The following is a 23202-nucleotide window of genomic DNA, read 5'->3' as shown; positions in this document are numbered from 1 at the left end:
CTCTTATCACTGTTTTTGTTTATCGTTTGTTTTAACCTCACCTCCTCAAAAAAAAAAAAAAAAAAACAAACACACAAACAAACAAATGCTGTGTCCGCTTCTAACCGTTACTGACAATCGAATTTACGGTATTTCTGATGCTGAGTAGCTATTGCATTACAAGCTGTGCCTTCTTTGGAAAAAAGATTAATCAGGGACTCACATCTGTTGAGTATGGGCTTGGCACACCCGTGGTCCTGAGCTGGATATTATTATTATTATTATTATTATTATTATTATTATTATTATTATTATTATTATTATTATTATCCATATGATGCAAGGAAGCCTGAGGCTTATGCTGCACCAGGAAAAAAAAAAAAAAAAAACAGTTTCCGAGAGAGAGAGAGAGAGAGAGAGAGAGAGAGAGAGAGAGAGATAGAGAGAGAGAGAGAGAGAGAGAGAGAGAGTCAAAATTAGAAGGGAATCACCAAGAAAGAGAAGAATGATGATATCCAGCTCAGGACCCTGGGTGTGCAAGCCCATACTCACCAGATGTGAACCCCCGGGGTTATCATCATTCTTCCCTTTCTTGGTGATTCCCTTCTACTTCTCTCTCTCTCGGGGTGATTCAGAAATTTTTTTTTTTTTGGCTGGTGCAGCGTAAGCCTCTGGCTTCCTTGCACCTCAGGCTAATAATAATAATAATAATTTCAGTTACTTAAGTTCATTGAGCAGTGTATAAAAATACCAACAAAGCTCAATGCGTAATGTAAACTTCTCTGGGACTAGTGGCACCTGGTGGCATATATTTGCTGTTATTGCCTGCTGCCATCTATACGTTTTAGATATGTAATATTGTAAGTGACAGTGTGTCGTTCCTTCCGAAGGAATTGAGTGCAGTGTTTTTAAAAATACTATATGCCTATTGAAAGTCGAACGAACAGCGCTCTTTTTAAGAGAGCCGAACAGCTAAAACGATGGCAGGAATCAGATACGAACCAAGTCTCATCGGAATTGCCACATGACAAAAACCAAAAAATAAAATTTAGTGAGGGATGTGTGTTTTTAGCAGCTTGTGCTTCTGGTGATACCGATGAAGTTGAGCGTCTGCTTGGGAAAGGAGCAGATATAAATACCGCTAATGTAGATGGTCTAACAGCTCTTCATCAGGTATGTGTTGATGACTGATTTTTCTGAATGTTTGAGATGCTCCTGTTCTTTAATTATTATATTATAATATTCAATACACCAATTTTTATTTTGATGACTTGTTTATTAGACGAACATATGTAATAGTTAAATGAAAGCTGTACTTTATTTATGATCTGCAGTATACACGAACACGTTCATCTATATCTGTATTTTGCCCTTGCATATATTCTACATTCGGCTTATTCATATGGCAGTTGACGTTTAAAGTTTTTTCCCCTTTCTCCCGAAGAATTAGGTAACACCGTTATTATTGTATCATCATATTATTGTACAACCAAACACATACATTTATATGAATACGAGCAATATTTAATAGAAATTTTTATCAAAAACAAAAATGTTTCTGGCTTGTCACGTAATATTTGAAAATAAACACAATAATATTAAATTACAAACATTTATGTAACATTTTTAGAATAAACTATTAAATAATAATATTATTTTATAGTATTAGTATTGGCACGAAAGCAAGATTATGTAACAACAGCAACAAAATATATACATATAAATAAATATATATATAGAAATTGAACATTAATAAATAAATTTATATTAAATCAAAAATTGGTGTCACCTTCTCTTGCTTCATTTACCACTTTTTCAGATATTTATTCAATCCCTTCTTAAATTTGGTTAAATTTCCAAACCAATAGTGAAGGTGGGAGTCACTCTTGGAACAAAGAAAAATATTGGACATCAAGGCTACAATCATCCCTTCTCAACTTAAATTTATACTCTTACCAATATATATATATCACATGATTAAGCATAAAAATTTTCTTTGCATTTTAGTGCACTTAAACTGGTTTTAATTGTGATAAATAAGTAGCTCGAAGGTTCTAATCGCTTGTTGGGCATATATCTTTCTTGTGTTTAGCTAAGGAAGTTTTACTTTTTAGTAAGGATATCATTAAATTAACATTGCAATCATTAGGGTATAGCGCAATGTTTCCCAAACTTTTTTAGTCCCGGAACACTTTTCATCTCACAATATATTTATGGACCACATATATATTTAGGGAACACTTACAGAACACAAGTTTAGCAGGAGCCAAAGAACTGTTGGTTAATATTTTATTACATACGACACACTGTGCATCAGGAGCATCTTTTTTTAACACATGTAAAGCCAAAATTCGAATAACTGTCATCATACAGTACTTTCGTTTTGGTCTTTTTATTAGTTGATTCCTGTTTTTTTAACTTCAGATTTTTGGGAACAAAAGGCTGCAATTGATCATCCTCACTTTGAAGTATGACAATATTGTGTTTGTTTTCCTTGACCACAGTTGCACTACTAGAAGTACTTGCTTCTCATTTTAAGGTTCGTTTTATCAACCGAACATGATCATTTATTTTAATCATAATATTTCGAAATATACTGATAATTATCAAAAAAATATTTATGCAAGGAAGTGTGTTTAGTTACGTTTACTAGTTTTCCTCACTACCACAGAACTAATCTTGTAATTGCGAAGACAGTCTGCACCACAGAATAGTAAGATTTATGTTACCTACTCTGTGGTCTGCACTGCACCAGCAGCACTGTGTAAACATGCAAGAGCATGTCAGCAGAAGGCTGCTTTGTTTCTTCCACCCAATGCATGATATCAGTTTGCTCTCCCCAATCGCATACAAATTTATTAGATCACTACGTTGCTACTTTTTCAGAGATGTCATTACCTCTACACATACTTCTCTATGCAAAAGCCCACCAAAATAAAGTGTTCCATGGTCTATTTGATTATTAGTCGATGCCAGTATTTTAATAACCGAAAAAAAATGTTAAAAATTAGAGTGATACAAAAGTGGTGTACACTACAAATATGCAAAATTTATTTTTTTAATTATTAATTAGGATTTTTCATGGAACACAGTTTGGGAAACACTGGTATATAGTGTAACGTATATCTTGAGCTCGATATTGTAAGGTATAACGTAAAACTAGATAGTGTAATACGTATCACTGTATTTAGGAATCTATTAGCTTAGTGTAGTATTGTCAATTAACATTATTAGCATTATTAATTTTAATTTTTAATCAATTAAATTGTATTTAAATGCCAATCATTCCCCAGACCAGAGAGCAGAAAAACAACGGGCACAAAGTAGTGGGGGTGCTGCACCTTGGAGGAAAACCAAATGGGTGATTCTCTAATGCATTACAGCCAAAACAATTGTGCAAGTTGTGAAATGTCTGCAGACTTTTCAGAAAGAGGACATGATCCAGCCAAGGAGGATGTGTGTGTGAAGAAATTAGGTGCCAACTCAGCATTCTGTTGGGCATTTATGAGAGTTTGAAGAGTAGGGTAGATGCCCTCTAAGGAATTAAAATGGGAAGTCCGTCAAGCTTTCAGCTGCTCAACTCAATACCAGAGTTCACTTTTGTGTATCAGTTAACACAAAAGAATGCACTGGTCCCACAGTAGCTAGTTATTGTTGGTGACTGTTGTCAGTGAAACGAGAAATATGTTGTGCAAGAAGGATAGGTGGAATAGGATGAGGTCAGGGTCAAAAGTAGGTGATGTGCAGAGCAGATATCTTTTAAGGGCACAAAAGGTGATATTATTCTACGTGTTGGCTAATATTAAGAGTAGTAGATTATCTGAGGACTTACTTAACAAGTACAGAGCAATTTTGGCAAAACATCGCAAGTTAGAATTGAAATTGAAAGTGTTTACAATTCTGCCCAGACATGATAGGAGGAAGTATGTGTTGTTAGCTTTGCCAATCAATTCATCCCTAGAGAGAATGTGCAAGGCTCTTCGGGTAGAATTTTTCTCAGTGTGGTCTGTGCTTATTAACAGAAGAGACTGTTTTTGCAGGCATGGGGTACACTTGAATAGGAGGGGTGCAAGAATATTTGTGATGCTATCAAGGCGGTGATAGATGGGCCAGAAAATTGCTAGCTTGGGTCGGGGGGGGTTACACAGGCTAATAGTTTAACTAGAGTTGCAGGCAGAGGTGAAAGTGATTCTTGCATTGCTGGTATTGGTATATGCAGCAGCCTGAAAACTTTGTGTCTGGGATTTCAGGCATTGGTTTTCAGTCATCATGTAACAAATGAATACATTGGCTGCGTTAGGGTAACTAAGAGTAAGAACACGTACATGTATGCTTGCAAGGAATGTTGTAAATAAATTTGATGAATTTGAAGTACTAATTAAGTAGTTAAATGGGAATAGTGGAGACGTGCTCACTGAGATATAAGTGATGATGAATTTGGAAGGGTTACACCAGTTGTGTAGCTAAGCTTTTTCGGGCCTGGAGGCAGAGAACATGTTCGGTCCCCTACTTAATTAATGAAAATTGTAAAAACAGGAGACAGCCAAAGATGCCGGGCCCCTAAAGGGCCCAGATACAGAGGCAATTGCCTTGCCTGCCTACATGGTAGGTATGCTGCTGGGTTACACTCTTGGTTAAGAAGAATATTAAATCTAAGGCAGTGCATCCAGTCGACTTGGGTGGTTAGTGAAATGTTGAGTCAGTTTGGTGTGATATAAGCACAAGGAAAACAAAATTAAGAGTAGGAGTGTGTTATAGACCCAATGATTGTGATGAGTATACCAAACAGCTATACAGGGAAATAGAGTGGACCAGCACATCAGAATGTCCCATAATGTGGGATTTAAACTTTCCAGATTTTGGCTGGTATTTGTGGATTGGCCACTCACACACACTAGCAAGACTTTTGTGATTTTCTTGGGTGACTGTTTTCTACAGCAGCATGTTAGAGAGGCAACAAGATTAAGCAATACTCTTGATCTGGTTATCAGCAGTGATTCTTTATGCATTCAGAATCTGTAGATAAAAGGTCCACTGCATGGCAGCAATCACAGTGAACTAATGTGGAATTTAATTAAAAGACATGACTACTGTAGAAGGTAAAGGCAAAGGCTCGTTTTTGTAAGGGTGACTACAGAGATTTTAGGCAATTTTTAATTTCTGTGCAATGGTTAAGGTTTTAAATTACAGAAATAAGGTTTTATTTCTGTGCAATTATCACCAATTGATGATGTTAATGATAGCAAATTCTAAATGGGAAGTATTCAGGGAAGTAATCAAAGAATTTACTAGTCTTTTCATACTAACAAAGAAATACTGTTCAAAGTCTAAATGGAATTCAGATGAACTATTGAGACGTGGCAGACAAGAAAAGTACACGGGATTGATATAAATCATCAGGTTATAAAGAAGCGTATTGTAAATAAAAATTAGTTTGTAATCATGTCACAAGGGATGTTAGGCAAGCTAAGGCAGATTATGAGAAGTCTCTTGCAAAGAATGCAAATAAAAACAGCAAAAACTTTTATGATTATATTAACAGTAGAAGGTAGGGGTTGAATCACGTTGTGCCATTTGGTGCATATAGTTTAACTGTTGATCTCAGGTTGCAGACAAATTGAATAGGTGTGCATCTATATTCACACATGAGGAATTCTTTAGGGAAGGGGTTGCCCAGGCCCAGCGCTAGAGGTGCGCAAGTGAGGCACTTTCCACAGTCGCTGCTTAAAATAGGCACTGCTAGATGTGCTACTGCATATATGTGCATGTTAAAATTCAATGTGAATTAGGCACTGGTACAAGGTTTTGCCTCCGGCACCACAAATGCTAGTGCCAGCCCTGTGGCTGCCAAAAGTTTATCAAACTCTAACAAGGAGTTAAATGACTCTGTGATAACTGTAAAAAAATGGAAGAGAAATTGTTGAGGATGGATATAAAAAAGGCATCTGGGGCAAATGGAATCTATCCAGTTGTATGAAGGGAGGCAGCAAAGGATGTAAGCAAACCATTAGCCATAATTATGAGAGCATTCTTGGATTCACGGGCTCAAGTTGTGAGAATATATCCCCAGTAAATAAAGGGGGATCTAAAGGTGACACGAGTAATTACAGACCTGTTAGTTTAATGTCTTCCAGGAAAAATAATGTAATCATTGGCTAAAGAAATAATTCAGGACCATTTGGACTAGCATGCAGTTATACTGCAATCACAGTAGGGATTTGTTAAGGGCAGTGTTGTTTAACCAGTCTGATAGATTACCATGATGCACTGACCAAGGAACTGGATTCAAAAAATAATTTTGAAATCACATACTTCAGGAGATTTTAGGAAGGCTTTTCATACTGTTGCACATAAAAGACTGCTGTACAATCTGGAGCAATGTGGCACTAAGAGTTACTGCTATGGATAAAGGGATAGTTAAGTGGAAGAAGACAGGGAGTGGTTATCAATGGGCTCTGCTCTTTGTGGACTAATGATATTAGTGGAGTTCCCCAGAGTTCAGTGCTGGTCCATTGTTGTTTTCAATATTTATTAATGATACTGATGAAGCTGTATCAGGCTTAATGTCTAAGTTTGCAGATGATACAGAGGTTGGTAAGGTGATTAATGAGAGTCATCAGATCATTACTACAAGATCTAGGAAATTTGGGTCAATGTGCTGAGAAATGGCAGTTGAAGTTTAACATTGACAAATGGAAGATACTGTACATTGATAGCAATAACCCTAGAGTAACTTATCAACTTGTGTGGTACTACAATAAGGTTAGTGGAGAATGAAAAAGACCTGGGGGTAATTGTGCAGTCAGACGTGGAATTTTCTGAGCAGTGGAGACATGCTGCTAGGACAGCTCATTGGGTTTTGTCAATGATATACAGAAACTTTGCTTGCAGGGATAATGAGGTGATTATCCCTTTGTATAAGGCCATAATTAGGCTGCATATCAAGTAAGTAAATAAATAAATAAATAAATATTTATTGCAAATACAACAAGCCCATCACAGCACTAGGCTAGGGGCATAAATTCAGTACAGACAAGGGAGATACATATAAAAACATACATTGCAGAATTCATATATACATTAACAATTAGATAGTATGAATCAGAGCTGTAATACTCAATATGTTCTACGTTGATAATAATATTAGTAAATTAATAAGAGGAGTTTACCTCAATATAGTACGTAGAACACGTACTCAATATAATACGTACGATTTTCATTCCTGTGATCACGACAGTCGGTCGAAAAGCATTGTCAGCTTCAGGAAGGAAAATCGTTTTGAATTTTTTCGTTAGATTCTTTTAATTGCGTTAATTTGAATTTTAATTGTTTTGAATTGTGTTAAATTGATTATTTAATTATTTATATTTTACTTTAATGTACCGGTAAGTTGTCGATTTTTTCGTTTTTTCCGTTTTAATTTCTGGAGGGTATCATACGGAAGTGTTCCACGTACTATATTGAGGTAAACTCCTCTTATTAATTTACTAATACATTAACAATGAATAGAAATGATAAAAAAAAAAAAAAAAAATATATATATAATACCTATGAGTAGAAAACACCCGTAATTAAGAAAATAAACACAATAAACCACAATAGAAAGATAAAATAATATATATATATATATATATATATATATTACAGATCAGGCCTGACATAGCTGAGTGGTCAGGAGTGTGAGCGCAGTAGCATACGTGCTTTGAGTGGACTGGGTTCAAACCCGTGACTTCTAAATATGAAGTCATGGGCTTGAACCCCAGTCCACTGGTTTTAGGAAGGCTTTTCATATGATTGATTTATTGTAAACTCCACTAACTTGGTCGTCGTACTGGAGTATAAACAAGAACATCATATTTGGCTCCCAGATGCATTTACTGGGTTGCAGGCAGGCAGCTGTTTTTATTTCTCATCATTTGATTTGAAATCTGACTCATGTAGGCTTCAGAGTTGGGTAACCTCTTGCAATCAGTGTTGTGATAATTTATAAGGTGAAGAGATGCATTGAGGAACATTCTGCCCATTGTAATGTATACAGGTTTGGAGGCCTAACTAAGAAAGATGTAGATCTGCTGAAACAGTTCAAGGGAGAAGTCGACTTTGATGGTATGGATGGGTGAACTGTTTTTATTTTTTGCATTGTGCTATATAGCACACCTTGTATAATTATATATATAAGCTTGCTTTCTTGCATCATTTGCCCTCATTACTACTACTACTTTCTAAGTATTAAACACTAGACATTAGCAATAATAGAAGAATAACATTAGCAACATTAGCAGTAATGTTGTAAGAATGCAAGCTTATACAGCATGAGTCAAAAAAAAAAACCTCTCCATTTCACCCATCAATTCCATCCAAAAGGCTGTCTGGTTCTTCCTTGAATTAATTTAAGCTATCAAACTCCACAACAACAACAAATGGAAGTTTGTTCCAGCAATCAAACAAATGCTGGCTAAATGCAAATTTCTGCACATCTATTCTACAACTGTCTTTCCTCAGTTTGAATTTATGCCTTTATGTGTTATCTGAACAAGAGGAAGAATCCCATCAACATTGAGCTTTCTCAAATCATTCGCTTGCCTTTTACACCTTTATTGAGATCACCTTGCAGGTGCCTAGTCTCTGGACGCTGCAATTTGCAGAACTTAAACCTTTCTTGATAAAAGCAATACTTTGTTCCCCCTCACCAGTCTTGATGCCCTTTTATGTACTTGTTCCAGCAGTATTACATCCTTCCTAAAATGAGGCCTCCAGACCTGTATGTATTACTCAAGGTGTGGCCTCACCATTGCTTTATACAAATGTATAAATCAATGGTGAGGAATAATCACCTCCTTTTCTCTGCTAGCAAAATTTCTGTATATCATTAACAAAATCCCATGAGCTGCTCTGACAACCTGTTTGCACTGCTCAGAAAACTTCATATCTGACTGCACAATAACCCCTAGGTATTTTTAATTCTCCCCTTCCTTGAGTGTTGTACCTCACAGTTGGTATGTCACTGTGAGGTTACTACTACCCACAAGTACTACTTTGCATTTGTTAGTGTTAAACTTCAGTTACCACCTCTCAGCCCATCTGTCCAACTTTTCTAGATCCTGTTGCAGTAGCATACTGTCATTACCAACCATACCAACCTTTGTATCCTCTGTAATCTTGGATATTAAGCCTGATATACCTTCATCAGTATCATTAATATATATAGAAAACAACAATGGTCCCAACACCGAACCTTGGGAACTCCATAATAATATTAACTCCACAAATAGCAGTGTTCATTGATTACCACTCTGTCTTCTCCTACTCAACCATTCCTTTATCCATACCAGCAACTTCCTTTAATGCCATAATTCTCCAATTTGTACAGTAGTCTTCCGTGTGCAACTGTATCAAAAGTTTTCCTGAAATGCAAGTATATGATATCACAATTATTTTTTGCATCCAGTTCCTTTGTGACCACATCATAGTATCCAGTGAAATTGGTCAGAGAAGACTTCTCCTTAACAAACCCATGCCGTGTCTGAATTATAACTGCAGCCTTGTAAAGATGATTCTGCAATGCTTCTTAAACCAGTGATTTCATTATTTTCCCTGGAACACAAGTTAAACTAACAGGTCTGTAATTACTTGTGCCACCCTTTGATCCCCATTGTGAATTGGGGATTAATTTACATGTCTCCAGTCCATGGGGCCTCCCCTGAGTTCAAGGATGCACTTATAATTTTGGCCAAGGGTTTGCTTACTTCCATTGTTGCCTTCTTTAATATAACTGGAGAGCTCTCATCCACCCCACGTGCCTTTCTTGCATTTAACAATTTCTCCTCCACTTTGCTCTGAGTTATTACAAAATCCTTTAGCTCCCTGTTGCAGTGTTTAGTAAACTTCTGTCCTCCTCCCCTTCCTTACAGAATTCCTCGTGTGAATGTTGATGCAAAATACTCATTCAGTTTGTCAGCTGTCTGAGTAGGATCATCAACAGTCGAACTATCAACATCAAGTGGACCAGTCTGATTCATCCCCTTCCTTCTAGAGTTTACATAAGTAAGGAAGTCTTTGTTGTTTTTCTTTTGCATCCTTTGCCAAAGATTTCTCATCTGCCTTTGCTTGCCTAATGTCCTTTGTGACTTGATTACAGACTAGCTTTTATCTACCATAGGTTTTTGTGTTGCCTGATAATTTGTATGCATCCCATGCATTTTTATTCTCCGTCAAGAGTCTCATTAGTTCATCCGACATCCATTTAAACCTAAACCTTGAACAGTATTTCTTATTTTGTATGAAAACCTAGTAGCTTCCAAGATTGATTACTTGAATGCTTCCCATTTAGAATTTGCTGTTGGTAACATCATCAGTTGGTCCTACCATAGAGAATTCTTAAACTGTCTGACAGCATTGTAGTAAGCCTTATGAAAGTAAAACCATTCTGTTTACCCGTGATGGCAGTTACATCTTTAAGTAAATCTCACCTCAGTACACTGTGATCACTGCCACAAACTGGTTCTGTTATTTGCAGATTTGTAATGCATAAATAATTACTGCTGATAATCATATCAAGAGTATTATTCCCTCTTGTTGCCTTTCTAACATGTTGCTGTAGAAAACAGTCAATCAATAAATCCCCAAATGTCTTGCTAATGTGTGATAGATAAAATCCTGCATCATAAGACATTGTGATTTACTGGCCCACTCTATTTCTCTGGTTTTTTTTTTTTGTTTTATGAAAACCCTCAAACACAAGAGGTATTAGAACCTATAGTACTTAGTACTGTGCTTGCGTTGGAGATTGAGAAGATGAAAGAAGATATTTGTTGACATTAGACTTGAACTTCTGTAGACTGTAATTTTCAGGAAATACGTATGAAGGAAGGTTGTTCCAGAAAATGGCAGGTGAATAAATAAACGAGGAAGATGAAAAGTTGGTTCTGTGAGTTTTAAGTTGGACAGTAAATGGATGTTGGCTGGTGGCGGCACGGGTTTGGACTGTTTTGAAAGAGAGAGTGAGAATTATAGAAGCCAATTGAGAAGAACACTCCCCACGGAAGTATCTGTAGAAAAGGCATGCAACAGAAACAGGAAGTCTATGAGACAGTGAGTGGACAGACTTGTTAGATAGGAGTCATTAATTAATCTAACTGCCCTCTTCTGAATGGAATCTAGAAGCCTGAGAGAGGTTTTGGGGGCACTGCCCTAGATGTGGAAACAATATTCCATGGTAGGGCGGATTTGCGATTTGTACAAAGAGAATAGCCGTTTGGAAGAAAAGTAACGTCGAGGGCGAAAGAGAAAACTGAGTTTTTTAGATGCAGAGGAAGCAATATTTGTAATGTGCTTGTGCCAAGAGAGATTAGAAGTCAGGGTAATCCCCATAAGAGAGATATCATTTTGCCTAGAAATCAGAGTGTCACCAAAGATAAGCATAGGAGCAGAAGAATCCTTTTTGCGAGATATAAGACAAGACTGAGTTTTAGAAGGATCGAAATCAGCTAAATTGTCTTTGCCCCACTGAAGAATTACCTGGAGATCGGCATTTAAGGAATTGGTAGCGGATTTCCAGTCAATGGAAGAAGGTCATTAATATTTAAGAGGAAAAGAGTTGGGGAAAGAACTGAACCTTGGGAGACACTGTCATTAGTGGAGAAGCCAGAAGGCAGAGAGCCATCTACCATCACCCTCAGCAATCAGAGAGAAAACTGGATAACCAATTACAAAAAACAGTTGGAAAACCATAAGATAGAAGCTTGTTTAGAAGATCTTTATGTCAAACATGATCAAAAGCCTTTGAGATGTCAAGAGCAACTGCTTGTGTTTCACCAAACTTTTCCATTGAATTTATCCATAAATGAGTAACATAAGCCAGAATATCACCAGTGGATCGACACTGATGGAATCCATACTGGCGATCGTTGATCAGACGGAAGGTTTCAAGTTATTTTAAGAGTTGGCGGTTAATCGATTTCTCCATTACTTTAGAAAGAGTAGAAATAATTGCAATGGAACGATAATTGGATGGGAGGGAATTTCACTGTGGACACCATACAGTCTGGATGGTATTCTTCATCGCGTCTACAGCGAATCGTTTGTCTCCCATCAGAGCCATGCAGGTTGAATTTCTTCTCATCCGAGAAAATAACTGACTTCCACTGCTCAGGGGTCCATTTGAAATGCTCCTTACACCAAATTAATTGGGCCTTTTTCATTTTTTTTGTGTGAGGAGAGGCTTCTTCTTAGGACGACGGGCTACAAGTCCATTTTTGAAGAGGCATCTTTTGACAGTTACTGCACTTGCTACCATTCCTGTATGTTCTTCCCATTCTCCTTTCAGCTCAGTCGAAGAAGCTTTACATACAGTTTTTAAGGCATGTGCTTCAAAACATGGTCCTGTTTTGGTGTAGAGACTCGTTTGCATCCAGTTCCTTTTTTTTATGTTAGCGGAACCAGTTGTTTTGAGTTTGGAAAGAAATTTACTCACTGTCGACTGATTACAAGACACTCTATAAGCAATATGACAGGGAAGAACATCCTTTCTCACGTAAAACAATAGCACTCTTTCTTTGTGGCGCAACTCGCCATCCTGACACAAGCAAAGAATGACTGCGACTCGTGCAGAGGAGCGTGCTTATTTAGCTAAATGTAATAGCTGATGCAATATTACATCATCACCTTTGCATGTCAATCTTATCTGATACAATCTGTAAGAAATATTGCCATATACATACGTTATTCAAATGACAATTACAATTTTAAGGGGTGATGCACTTTCTTTGAACACCAGTGTATTTATGGAACACTTACAAAACTCAAGTGTAGCAGTAGCCAAAGAATTGTTTGCTAATATTTTATTACATACAATGCACTGTGCTTCAGGAGCATATTTATTTCCAACACATGTAAAGCTTAAATTGAAATAACTGTAGTCATACTTTCATTTTGGTCTTTTATTAGTTGGTTCCTGTTTTTTCACTTCGGATTTTTGCGGAACAAAAGGCTGCAATTATTCATCCTTACTTTGAAGTGTGACAATATTGTGTTCATTTTCATCGACCGCATTTGCAATACTAGAACTACTTGCTTCCCGTTTTAAAGTCCCTTTTTTCAATCACAAATCCATGGTAATTTATTTTAATAATATTTTGAAATACTAATAATTATCAAAAATATTTATACAAGGAAGTGAGTTTAGTTATTATTATTAGTCATATAGTGCAAGGAAGCCTGAGGCTTCTGCACCGGCCAAAAAAAATTGCTGAATTAACCTGTGTGTGTGAGAGAGAGAGAGAGAGAGAGAGAGAGAGAGAGAGAGATTGGTTCGCTTTCCTCCTCTCCTTTAACTCGTGTACTCCAGGCTAAATCGCATACGAATGGCATATTAGAACCAATTACTTTTTCGTAGATGTGATACCTCTATGCAAAAGCCTGCCAAAATAAAATGTTCCGGTTATTTAATTATTAGTCTATGCCAATATAATAATAAACCAAAAAAAAAATAATGATACAAAATGGTGTATGCTTCAAATATGCAAAATTTATTTTATTTCTTTAATTATTAATTATGATTTTTCATGGAACTCTAGTGTTCCGTGGAACACAGTTTGGGAAATGCTGCTCTACACATTGTCTCTCCATATTCAAATTCTGCATCCCTTATATCTGGGTGAAACCATGTCACCAATATCCCAAAAATGTCTGCATTTGATGACTTAGTATTAGTAAATTGTAAAGTATTCATTGTCTAATGGCCCCAGGGTTCCCCCAATCTCTGTGTTCTGTACTCTGTTTGTGTAACAAAGAACTCTGTGAAGGCCAGAGATTTTAAAAAGTGTATTTCTTTAATTATCAATTATGTTGTTAATGTCATGTTGTGTTGTTCCTCTGACCTTTTAGCTGTTGAGCCCCAGTAGGCCCCCATTTCCCTCACTTTGCCATGAGGAGGTGGGTCAGGCGAGAGGGATCTCATTAGAAGTAAGTACTCTGGCAGGCCCTGTCACCTAATTTTCTAAGGTTTCAATGGCAAGGGCCTATATATATATATATATATATATATATATATATATATATATATATATATATATATAAAAAACTCGTATAGTAGGAAAGGCAACCCCAGAAAGGTCAGTGGGGACAGGCCCCCACCAGGAGAAAAGGGGGTTGGCATCGAGGGGGTTTAAAGTGAACCGAGTTAGGGCACTCGGTTCAGAATGCCAGGTGGCCAAGAATGGTAGTTGACATCTATTGGCACGCTGGCAGTGTTGTCAGTCCACGTGGTTGAAGTCTTCATATAGGACAGGGGTCGGCAACCTTTTTGAGTGAAGAGCCATTTTTGATCTAATTATAAAAAAGAGAGAATCTGAACAGCCGCACTTCAGCTCAAGTAGGGGGGGGAGATAAGAAATTAAATAGTGGGAAGGCGTTTTATTAAATATATATATATATATTTTTTGAAATACAGTCCATTCCGGTTATTTGGGACACATTGGGACTAGTGCATTTTGCGGCTGCCCCAATTATCCGAAGTTTCATGTAAATAGTTAAAAATACAATGTACTACCCCCCCCCCCCTTTTTTTACAATTGGTTCATTGTACAATCAAATCACGTTATGACGAACTTAGCATCGTAAAGTACCGTTCACTATACGATGTGCAGTAAGCGCCGGTCATTGTGATGCGTTTGTGAATTGAATTTTAATTCTATTAAACAGCGATTCTAATTAGCGAAAATAGGAGGAATATTATCCGCAGGCTATAAAAGCAAAGATATATTAAGCACAAATTTACCCTTTATTACCTTACCAATTAAAAAATTAAATGATACGTGAAAATCGGAAGAATATATGTGATAATCGGAATAATTAATATGTACATACGAACTAGTTGACATTTCTGTTCACTGACATTTGTGGGGGGGGGGGTTCAAATTTAAAACAGTAAAAAGATAAGCAATCAATAACAAAGAACACGGCACACACAAATTGCAAGTAACACAATACGCGCAAGTGAGAACGGAGTAACAAGTTACAAAGCTTTAAAAATAGGAATGAAGAGAAGATCTGAAAATTAATTTTTTTATATGATTGAAGATTTCATGGAAGTGTAAACGCATTTCATCATAATAACCCACAGAATTCCAGCTATTGGTATTATTGCAAATTTAATAAGATCGAGTTTACTGTCCGTTTATGATAGATTTCACTAACAGAAAAGCCCAATAAACAGGTGACTGCTAATTGTTTTTATTATTTTATGGTTGTGACCTCCAGAATTTCGACCGAACCACATGGTACTGTCAGAGACAATCGTAGGGTAATCTCCAGTGCTGCAGTCTCCTGCCCCGATTAAACGGCATGCTGTCCCAATTAAGCAAAGTAAACCCTGGCTATTTTCTCGATCGGTTTCTGTTTTTTAAGATTTGCCCCAAATAAACGGCTGCCCTGATTAACCGGTGGCCCAAATAACCGGAATCCACTGTATTATTTATTAATAACATTTCTAATTAATGTGACTTTTGCTGCTGAACTTATTGAGCGAGTCTCTCAACATCAGGCAAGTTTGCTGTAATTTTCATCTTTAAGCATGCTGAGAGACTCGATTGTTCGGACGGTTTCTTGATTTATTTTTAATATAGTTCATGTTCAAAAATATTTGCCCGCAGAAATTCGTCGAACCAAAAACTGAGAAAGTCCAAACGCAAATATTTTCAAATTTATATATGTGTTCGGTAAGCTACACCATGTATCGAACACAATTTGGTCTTGCTTTTCAACTCATCTATCGGAATCTATTTATGTAGAATTGCAAGGGTAGTGTTTTGCCTCTCCAAATGCTCAATTTCAGTTTTAACGCATTTTAGTCTTGCACTCCACATGTCCTTGATTTTTAAATCCTCTTAACTCCATTTCAAACTTTGCTTCATGTGGGCTAAAAGTTAAAGAGCCGCAGTTACATGCTCAAAACGCCGCATGCGGCTCGCAAGCCACAAGTTGCCGACCCCTGATTTAGGAGATTGTGTTATTGGTCACATCCATGAGCATTGGTCACATCGAGTAGTATTTAAATCTTTCGTCATTTGTGAGTTGTCTCTATTTGTAGGTTTTGGAACATTTTGTTGGTGGTTCCTGGGCAGATTGTTCTTCCCTTGGTGGGTGACATATTTGGTTCATATCAATGACAGTAATGCTTGTCTAGTTTTCCTGTCTTGTTTCAGTACCATCAGGGTCCTGGAGTTAAATTAGTTGAGAAGGTTGTCACATTGCTGCAATTAGTTGTCTTGTCCTTGAGAATAGCTGCTGTGCATAGTTGGTGAGAGGTTGATACTCTTCTTTAGTATCCAGTAGATGGTTTTCTTTGCCTTTTGGTGTATGTCAACTTTGTGATGAGCTGGCAGCGGAGGTCATCGTAGAGGGGGGACACTAATGCATGAGGTGATCCCAGTTCTCAGTTCCTCCACAGAAGCATGTTGGGTCCTCTTCCAGGCTGGAGGTTGTTAGTTTTGCCTTTCTTGCACCATGGCCAGTAAACCTATAAAACCCAGGCCTGTACGTGTCATACAGGCCTGGGTTTTGTAGGTTTTGAAGTATTTTGGTGGTGGTTCTTGGGCAGGTTGTTCTTCCCTTGGTGGGTGACATCTTTGGAGCGGCGATGGTGGTTCATATCAGTGATGGTAATGCTGGCCTAGTTTTCCTGCCTTGTTTCAGTACCGTCAGGGTCCTGGGGTTAAATTAGTTGAGAAGGTTGTCACGTTGCTGCAATTAGTTGTATTGTCCTTGAGAATAGCTGCTTTGTGTAGTTGGTGAGAGCTTGATACTCTTCTTTAGTATTCAGTAGGTGGTTTTCTTTGCCTTTCGGTATATTTTAACTTTGTGATGAGCTGGCAGCGGAGGTCATTGTAGAGGGGACATTAATGCATGAGGTGTTCTCAGATCCTCCACAGGAGCATGTTGGGTCCCCCCTCAATGTGGGCACCTGTACATGGTGAGGGGACCTCCCAGTGATGCTGCTGGGTTTCCAGATTAGCATCACTGGGATCTAACCTTGGGATCTAACCGTTGGCATCACTGGGATCTAACCGTTGGCATCACTGGGATCTAACCGTGCCCATACCTTGGTTCCAGGGTTACATCTTTGGAATCCGGCATGTGCAGCCGTGCGCTGCAACCTGTGGAATTCGGAAAGGGAATCCTGTTGGTTGAGGGGCCCAGCCTTAATACATCACTTTGGCCCCTGCTTCGACAAGACGGGTGGTCCCGGACCGGCCCAACTGGGATTAATCGGCGGGTGGTTCTTACTGCTAGGGTCAACTGCGTTCCAATAAGCCTCCCTCCCTTTGGTCCTGGGACGGGATCAAGCTTATTGGAAATGTGGGTATGGTGCCTCTAAGCTAACTTGGCATCCCATTCGTGTACGCAGTACTTGCTAGTTCAAGAATGGACATCCCCTCGTAGGGCTCCGTGGTGGGTGAGGTACTTAGGGCATCTGAAATTTTTATCTTACTCATATGAGTAATTTAAATTCTATTTCTTCTGGGGCCCCAACAAGGCCCCTACCTAATCGAGACAAAACCACAGAAAACACCTCTGCAAAAAGAGCCAGAACTGAGGATACACCACCAGCATGACACCGCTTTTCCTCATTCTCCATTCCACTGTAGAGCAGGCACTCTGGAAAATGTCACCCTTTTTCATCCAGAAAGGATTAGCAGGGTTGACAGGATCTCCAAAATCTGTCAAAAGGCTACGTTCTGGAGACATTTTAGTTGAGGCTGCAAGCCAAAAACATGCACAGCAACTACTGAAAGCCACATCCCCATTGATGATGGGGATTACCCATCATCGTTACTCCCCACAAAACCTTGAATTTCTCACACGGTGTCATATCAGAGTGGGATCTTCTTCATGTTTCTGAAGAAGAGATCTGCTCTGAACTTAAAGACCAAGAAGTGACAGCTGTCAAAAGAATATCGATGTGGAAGGATGAGAATCTCGTCCCTACCCGAGTTCTCATCATAATGTTCAACACCCCACGGCCTCCAAGTTCCATAAAAGCAGTCTATTTAAACTGCCCAGTGAGGATTTATATCCCGAATCCACTGAGGTGTTTTAAATGCCACAAGTATGGCCACTCTCAAACATCTTGTCGTGGCAACCCTGCCTGTGCTTGCTGTGGTGCTAAAGACAACGAGAGCAAGGAATGTTTAGTTTCTAAGCCAAGTTGTACTAACTGCCAAGGAGAACACCCTGCATACTCTCGAGCATGCCAGCAGTGGAAAGATGAGAAGGAAATTCAGAAACTAAAAACAGAGCTAAACATCTCCTATCAGGAGGCCAGAAGACGCATCCGACCTATAAATAGCGCCAAGCCCTCATACGCCCAGAAAGCTTCTGGGAAAAGTACCATTGGTACTCAGACTGATATGAGTATTCCACCAAGGGAGTCATTTACCCCCATTGCATGTTATTTATTAAGTTCCCAAAAGCCCACCCAAAAATCACAGTCAGCCGCCACTGCTATATCCATACCTCCTAGTGTTCCACCAGTTCCAAAACAGAGTACTAAAGAAACTCGGAAAAAAGGGAACAGGCATCTATAATCCAAGAGACAATGGATGTCGAAGATAAGGAGGTATAGGACGAGTCTGTCCTGGAACTCTTTGCGAAAGAAGAAGAAGAAGAAGAAATGGATACAGGCCAATGTCCAGTCTTTCCAAAGATAAATAAATCCAGGACTGAGAAAATGAAGCCCTCAGCCCTTTGGAAGCCACCAGACGGACCGAGTAAATCAAAATAATGGGTACATTTAAATCCAATGGAATTGCCGTGGATTTCGTAGAAATGGAGATGAAATCAAGGCTCTCCTGAGTAAGCATGAACCAACTTGCTTTTACTTACAGGAGACGTATTTAAAGATAAATGAGGACCCTTACTTACGTAACTGCTCAGTTATTCGCAGAGACAGATCTGGGGATGGACCTGCCCAAGGAGGAGTCACTATCCTTGTGGGTAACCACAACCCCTTTCAAGCTGTGCTTCTTACCACTAATCTAGAGGCTGTAGCAGTTTGTCTTACAGTAGGGTTCCTTTTAACTGTTTGCTCCATTTATTTGCCACCTGGGAGCGACACCACCCAGGCAGACCTTGATGATCTCATTAAGCAACTGCCACCCGCTTTCCTATTATTAGGGGATTTCAATGGGCATAATCCGCTGTGGGGTAGTTCTGACATCAACAGAAGAGGTCGGATTATCAAGCGATTGCTTGAAAACAATGATCTGGCCCTTCTAAATGTGGGATCTAACACCTTTTTCCACACGGTTACCCGTACATTTACTGCCATTGATCTTTCCATCTGCTCCCCTTCCCTCCTGCCTCTGAGTACATGGGAGGTTAAAGAAAACCTTTATGGTAGTGATCACCCCCATGTTATCCACCATTTCAAATGGGAGACAATGTCACCAGTCGAGGATATCACGTTGGAAGATCGATCACGCCGACTGGAATGCCTTTCGTTATCTGGCAATGTTCAATACCACTATAGTTGGCCAGGAGCCAATTAATAAGTCAGTAAAACACATCACAGAAAGTATAGTCCAGCAGCAGCAGTTGCAATTCCAAGGACATCGCCCCGCTTTCCACGTTTTCCAAAACCATGGTGGAATGTAGAATGCACAGCAGCTAGGAAGGCTCAAAACAAAGCATGGGGAATATTTCGTCGTTACCCCACCACAGATAATTTAATAGCCTTCAAACATGCACATGCCAAAGCACGGTACGTTAGATGTCAGAGCCAAAAGGAATCTTGGATCAAATTTTCATCTTCCCTTACATGGGCTGCCAATCCCAAAAATCATCTGGGACAAAGTTCGGAAAATGAAGGGCAAATACAACTCACACCCTTCATCGATCCTGGAACATAATGGATGTACAATTGCAGATCTAACTGCAATTGCAAATAATCTTGGGGAGACATTTGCTAAAGTGTCTTCAGAAACATCGTACCCCCAGAGTTCCTCGCACTCAAACAAAGATCAGAAAAACATCACCTGAAGCTGTCCTCTAACAATCGCGAGGAATACAATAAGCCCTTTGCACAGTGGGAGCTGAAAGCAGCACTCTCACTATCCAGGTGAGTGCTGTTGGGCCAGACGTCATCCATTATGAGATGATTAAACACCTTTCATCAGAATCCATGGATCGTTTGCTCCATCTCTATAATAAAATCTATATTGAAGAGACATTTCCGGACTCATGGCATATGGCAACCGTCCTTCCCTTTCCGAAACCAGGAAACGATCCAAAAATACCAAAAAATTACCGTCCTATCGCTCTGACGAGCTGCTTGTGTAAGATCCTGGAAAGAATGGTCAACGCTCGTCTTTTGTGGTATTTAGAAGCTAATGACCTCCTTTCCAGGATACAGTGTGGCTTCTGAAGGAACAGGTCAACACTTGGCCATTTAATCCGCTTGGAAACATCTATATGTGATGCTTTCTTGAAACGTGAGCACCAGGTGTCGGTTTTCTTTGATATGGAAAAAGCGTATGACACGGCTTGTTGATATGGAAAAAGCGTATGACACGGCTTGGAGATATTGAATTTTAAAAGACATATATAACTTTGGTCTTAGAGGACACCTTGCCCTCTTTATCAAAAACTTCCTTACAGACCGGTCTTTCCAAGTTCGTGCAGGATCCACCCTCTTCCGGCCATTCTGCCAAGAAGAGGGAGTTTCACAAGGATCAGTTTTAAGCATTACGCTTTTTGCTATCAAAGTTAACTCTATAACTGAACAACTTCCTCCGATCGTAAACAGTGCCCTCTTTGTAGATGACTTTAGCATCTTTTTGCAGTCATGCAATATGAAGGTCATTGAAAGACAATTGCAGCATGCCATAGACCACGTCAACTCTTGTGCAGGGACTAATGGTTTTAGGTTCTCGCCACAGAAGACTGTCTGCGTAAACTTTTGTTGCAAACGGAACCTTCACCCTGAACAGAACTTAAACTCGGACAAGACATCATTCCAGTAGCACCCGAGACAAAATTCTTGGGGCTCATTTTCGACAAGAAGTTGACATTTTTACCTTATGTTCGTCAACTGCGGACAAGGTGCACAGGAGGGTTGAATCTCCTGTGCTCTATTTCCTCCAATAAATGGGGAGCAGACCGCTCCACTTTGCTCAGCCTCTATCATGCACTTGTCCGATCTAAACTAGATTATGGGTCCCAAGTGTACGCATCGACTAAAAACAGTGTATTAGAGGGCTGGACCCAGTTCACCACCAAGCCATCCGTATTGCTACTGGAGCATTTAGAACATCCCCTGTCCAGAGTTTATATGTTGAAGCAACTGAACCACCACTGTCATTTCGACGAAAGCAATTGTCTTTAAAATATACCTTTAAATTAAAATCCCTGCCAGACGACGCTACGTGGACATCCGTTTTCAAGCCACGATGGGAAAACCTATATAACACTCGTCAGACTGCCAATTGGTCTTTTGGTATCCGTGTGCAAGAGCTGCTCAGAGAGCTCGACATCATGGTAGACAATGTTGCCCAGTCACCAAGGCAACCACTTTCACCCTGGCATGCTCGCTTACCATCATGCGACTTCTCCCTTAAAAATTGGGGTAAGTCCATAACTCCATCTTCTGTTTACCACCAACTCTACGCTGCCCACCGGGCCAAATATTCCGACTTCTTGCCTGTCTTCACTGATGTGTCGAAGTCGTCTGTTGGATCTGCTGCTATCTTTCCAGGTCGTTCTATTTCTGGAAAGATTCCCCAAGAATGCAGCATATATACAGCTGAGTTGTATGCTATAGAGTTAGCCTTGGACCACATTAAAACCCATAGGTATCAAAGGTGTATGGTGTACACTGACTCTGTAAGTACACTGCAGGCTTTATCGGGTATGAGGTATAATCCTCATCCATTTGTGACCCGGATTCAGCAGACGCTCCACTCTCTCTGAGTGTTCTTTCGACATTCGTTTCTGCTGGATTCCAAGCCACATTGGGATCGTGGGAAATGAACTGGCAGATGCTGTGGCCAGGTCACCAGAACCCCACAACACTTATTGCCTGTTAGTCCCCTATACAGACTACAGGCAGTTAATACATGATAAATTACTGTCCCAATGGCAACAATCATGGTGAGCAAGTCACAAATGAGCTCTGTCAGATAAAGCTTGTAATCTGACATTGGCAATCTAGTCTGCACAGGAATCACAGAGAGGAAGGTGTTTTAGCTCGCCTCCGCATAGGACACAGTCATCTTACACATGCATTTCTGCTGAGGGCAGATGACTGTCCTATGTGTGAGAACTGTGACACCTATATAAGTATACGTCACATTTTAACCGAGTGTCCACGTTTTAGACATGATTTTTATTTTACCGCTTTTAGTCATCTGGCTGAGCCTTATACACTCAGTCAGATTTTATGCGACATTGACAATGTGTCTGCCGTTTTTAGCTATTTAAAATCAGTAAACCTTTTTACTCGTATTTAAAATTGAATTGTTATTCCTTTGTTGATATATTTTTTACTTTTATACTTTTTATATCTATGTTATATCTCGACATGGTGGCCTAACTAATTAGGTCACTGAATGTTTTAACTTTTTATATATGATCTGGATTTGGCACATTATAGCCTTAGTTGCTAATGCACCAATAAAACCCAAATCAAATCAAATCATGTTGGGTCCTCTTCCAGGCTGGAGGTTGTTAGTTTCACCTTTATTGCACCATGGGCAGTAAGCAAGTACGTGTCATACAGGCCTAGAGAAAACCATGTGTCTGCTGATATCTGGGATAAATCTTCTGGTGATCCCCCTTGGTTGAATTTGACCAGCAGTTCTGCCACACCAGCTACATGTGTGCTTGAAGTCTCCTCTTTTCCATTTTTTTTTTTTTTTTTTTTTTTTTTTTTTTTGGTTGTTGGTTAGATTCAGTTCGAACCCCAACTGGGTTTGAGACATACCCTTAGAAAGATGATATATCATTCCTGTTCTCTCCACCTCCAGGTCAAGGGGGGGCCCCACCAGGATCTGGAGGGCGTGAGTACTCACAGTGCAGCAGGTGATGGAGAGCAGAGCCGTGCATTGAATGGAATCCAGGATTTGTCTGTTTGCTGCAGTCATAGCCTTGCTAAACCAAACTCTGGCCTCATACGTAATCACAGGGATGAAGTTAGCCTTGTAATACAGTGAGAGGGCTTGCTTGTTG

General features: G+C 39.2%; 1 protein-coding gene across 3 annotated transcripts in view; it reads left to right on the top strand.

Annotated features, from left to right (window-relative positions):
- The first annotated feature begins 837 nt into the window (after window positions 1–837).
- Window positions 838–23202, top strand: part of LOC150074973 (uncharacterized) — a 763849-nt gene continuing 741484 nt past the window's right edge. For all 3 annotated transcript variants that reach the window (XM_090388939.1, XM_090388938.1, XM_090388937.1), the window contains exon 1: window positions 838–1152. In XM_090388939.1, the coding sequence (XP_090245065.1) occupies window positions 901–1152 (252 nt within the window). In that variant the 5' untranslated portion in view covers window positions 838–900. The remainder of the gene's footprint in view (window positions 1153–23202) is intronic.

The sequence above is a fragment of the Mastigoproctus giganteus genome, chromosome 14, assembly GCF_048544385.1.
Source record: "Mastigoproctus giganteus isolate SK-2022 chromosome 14, ASM4854438v1, whole genome shotgun sequence".
Lineage (NCBI taxonomy): Eukaryota > Metazoa > Arthropoda > Arachnida > Uropygi > Thelyphonidae > Mastigoproctus > Mastigoproctus giganteus.
The sequence above is the reverse complement of the archived record's forward strand: the minus strand, read 5'-3'. Positions and strand labels throughout refer to the sequence as shown.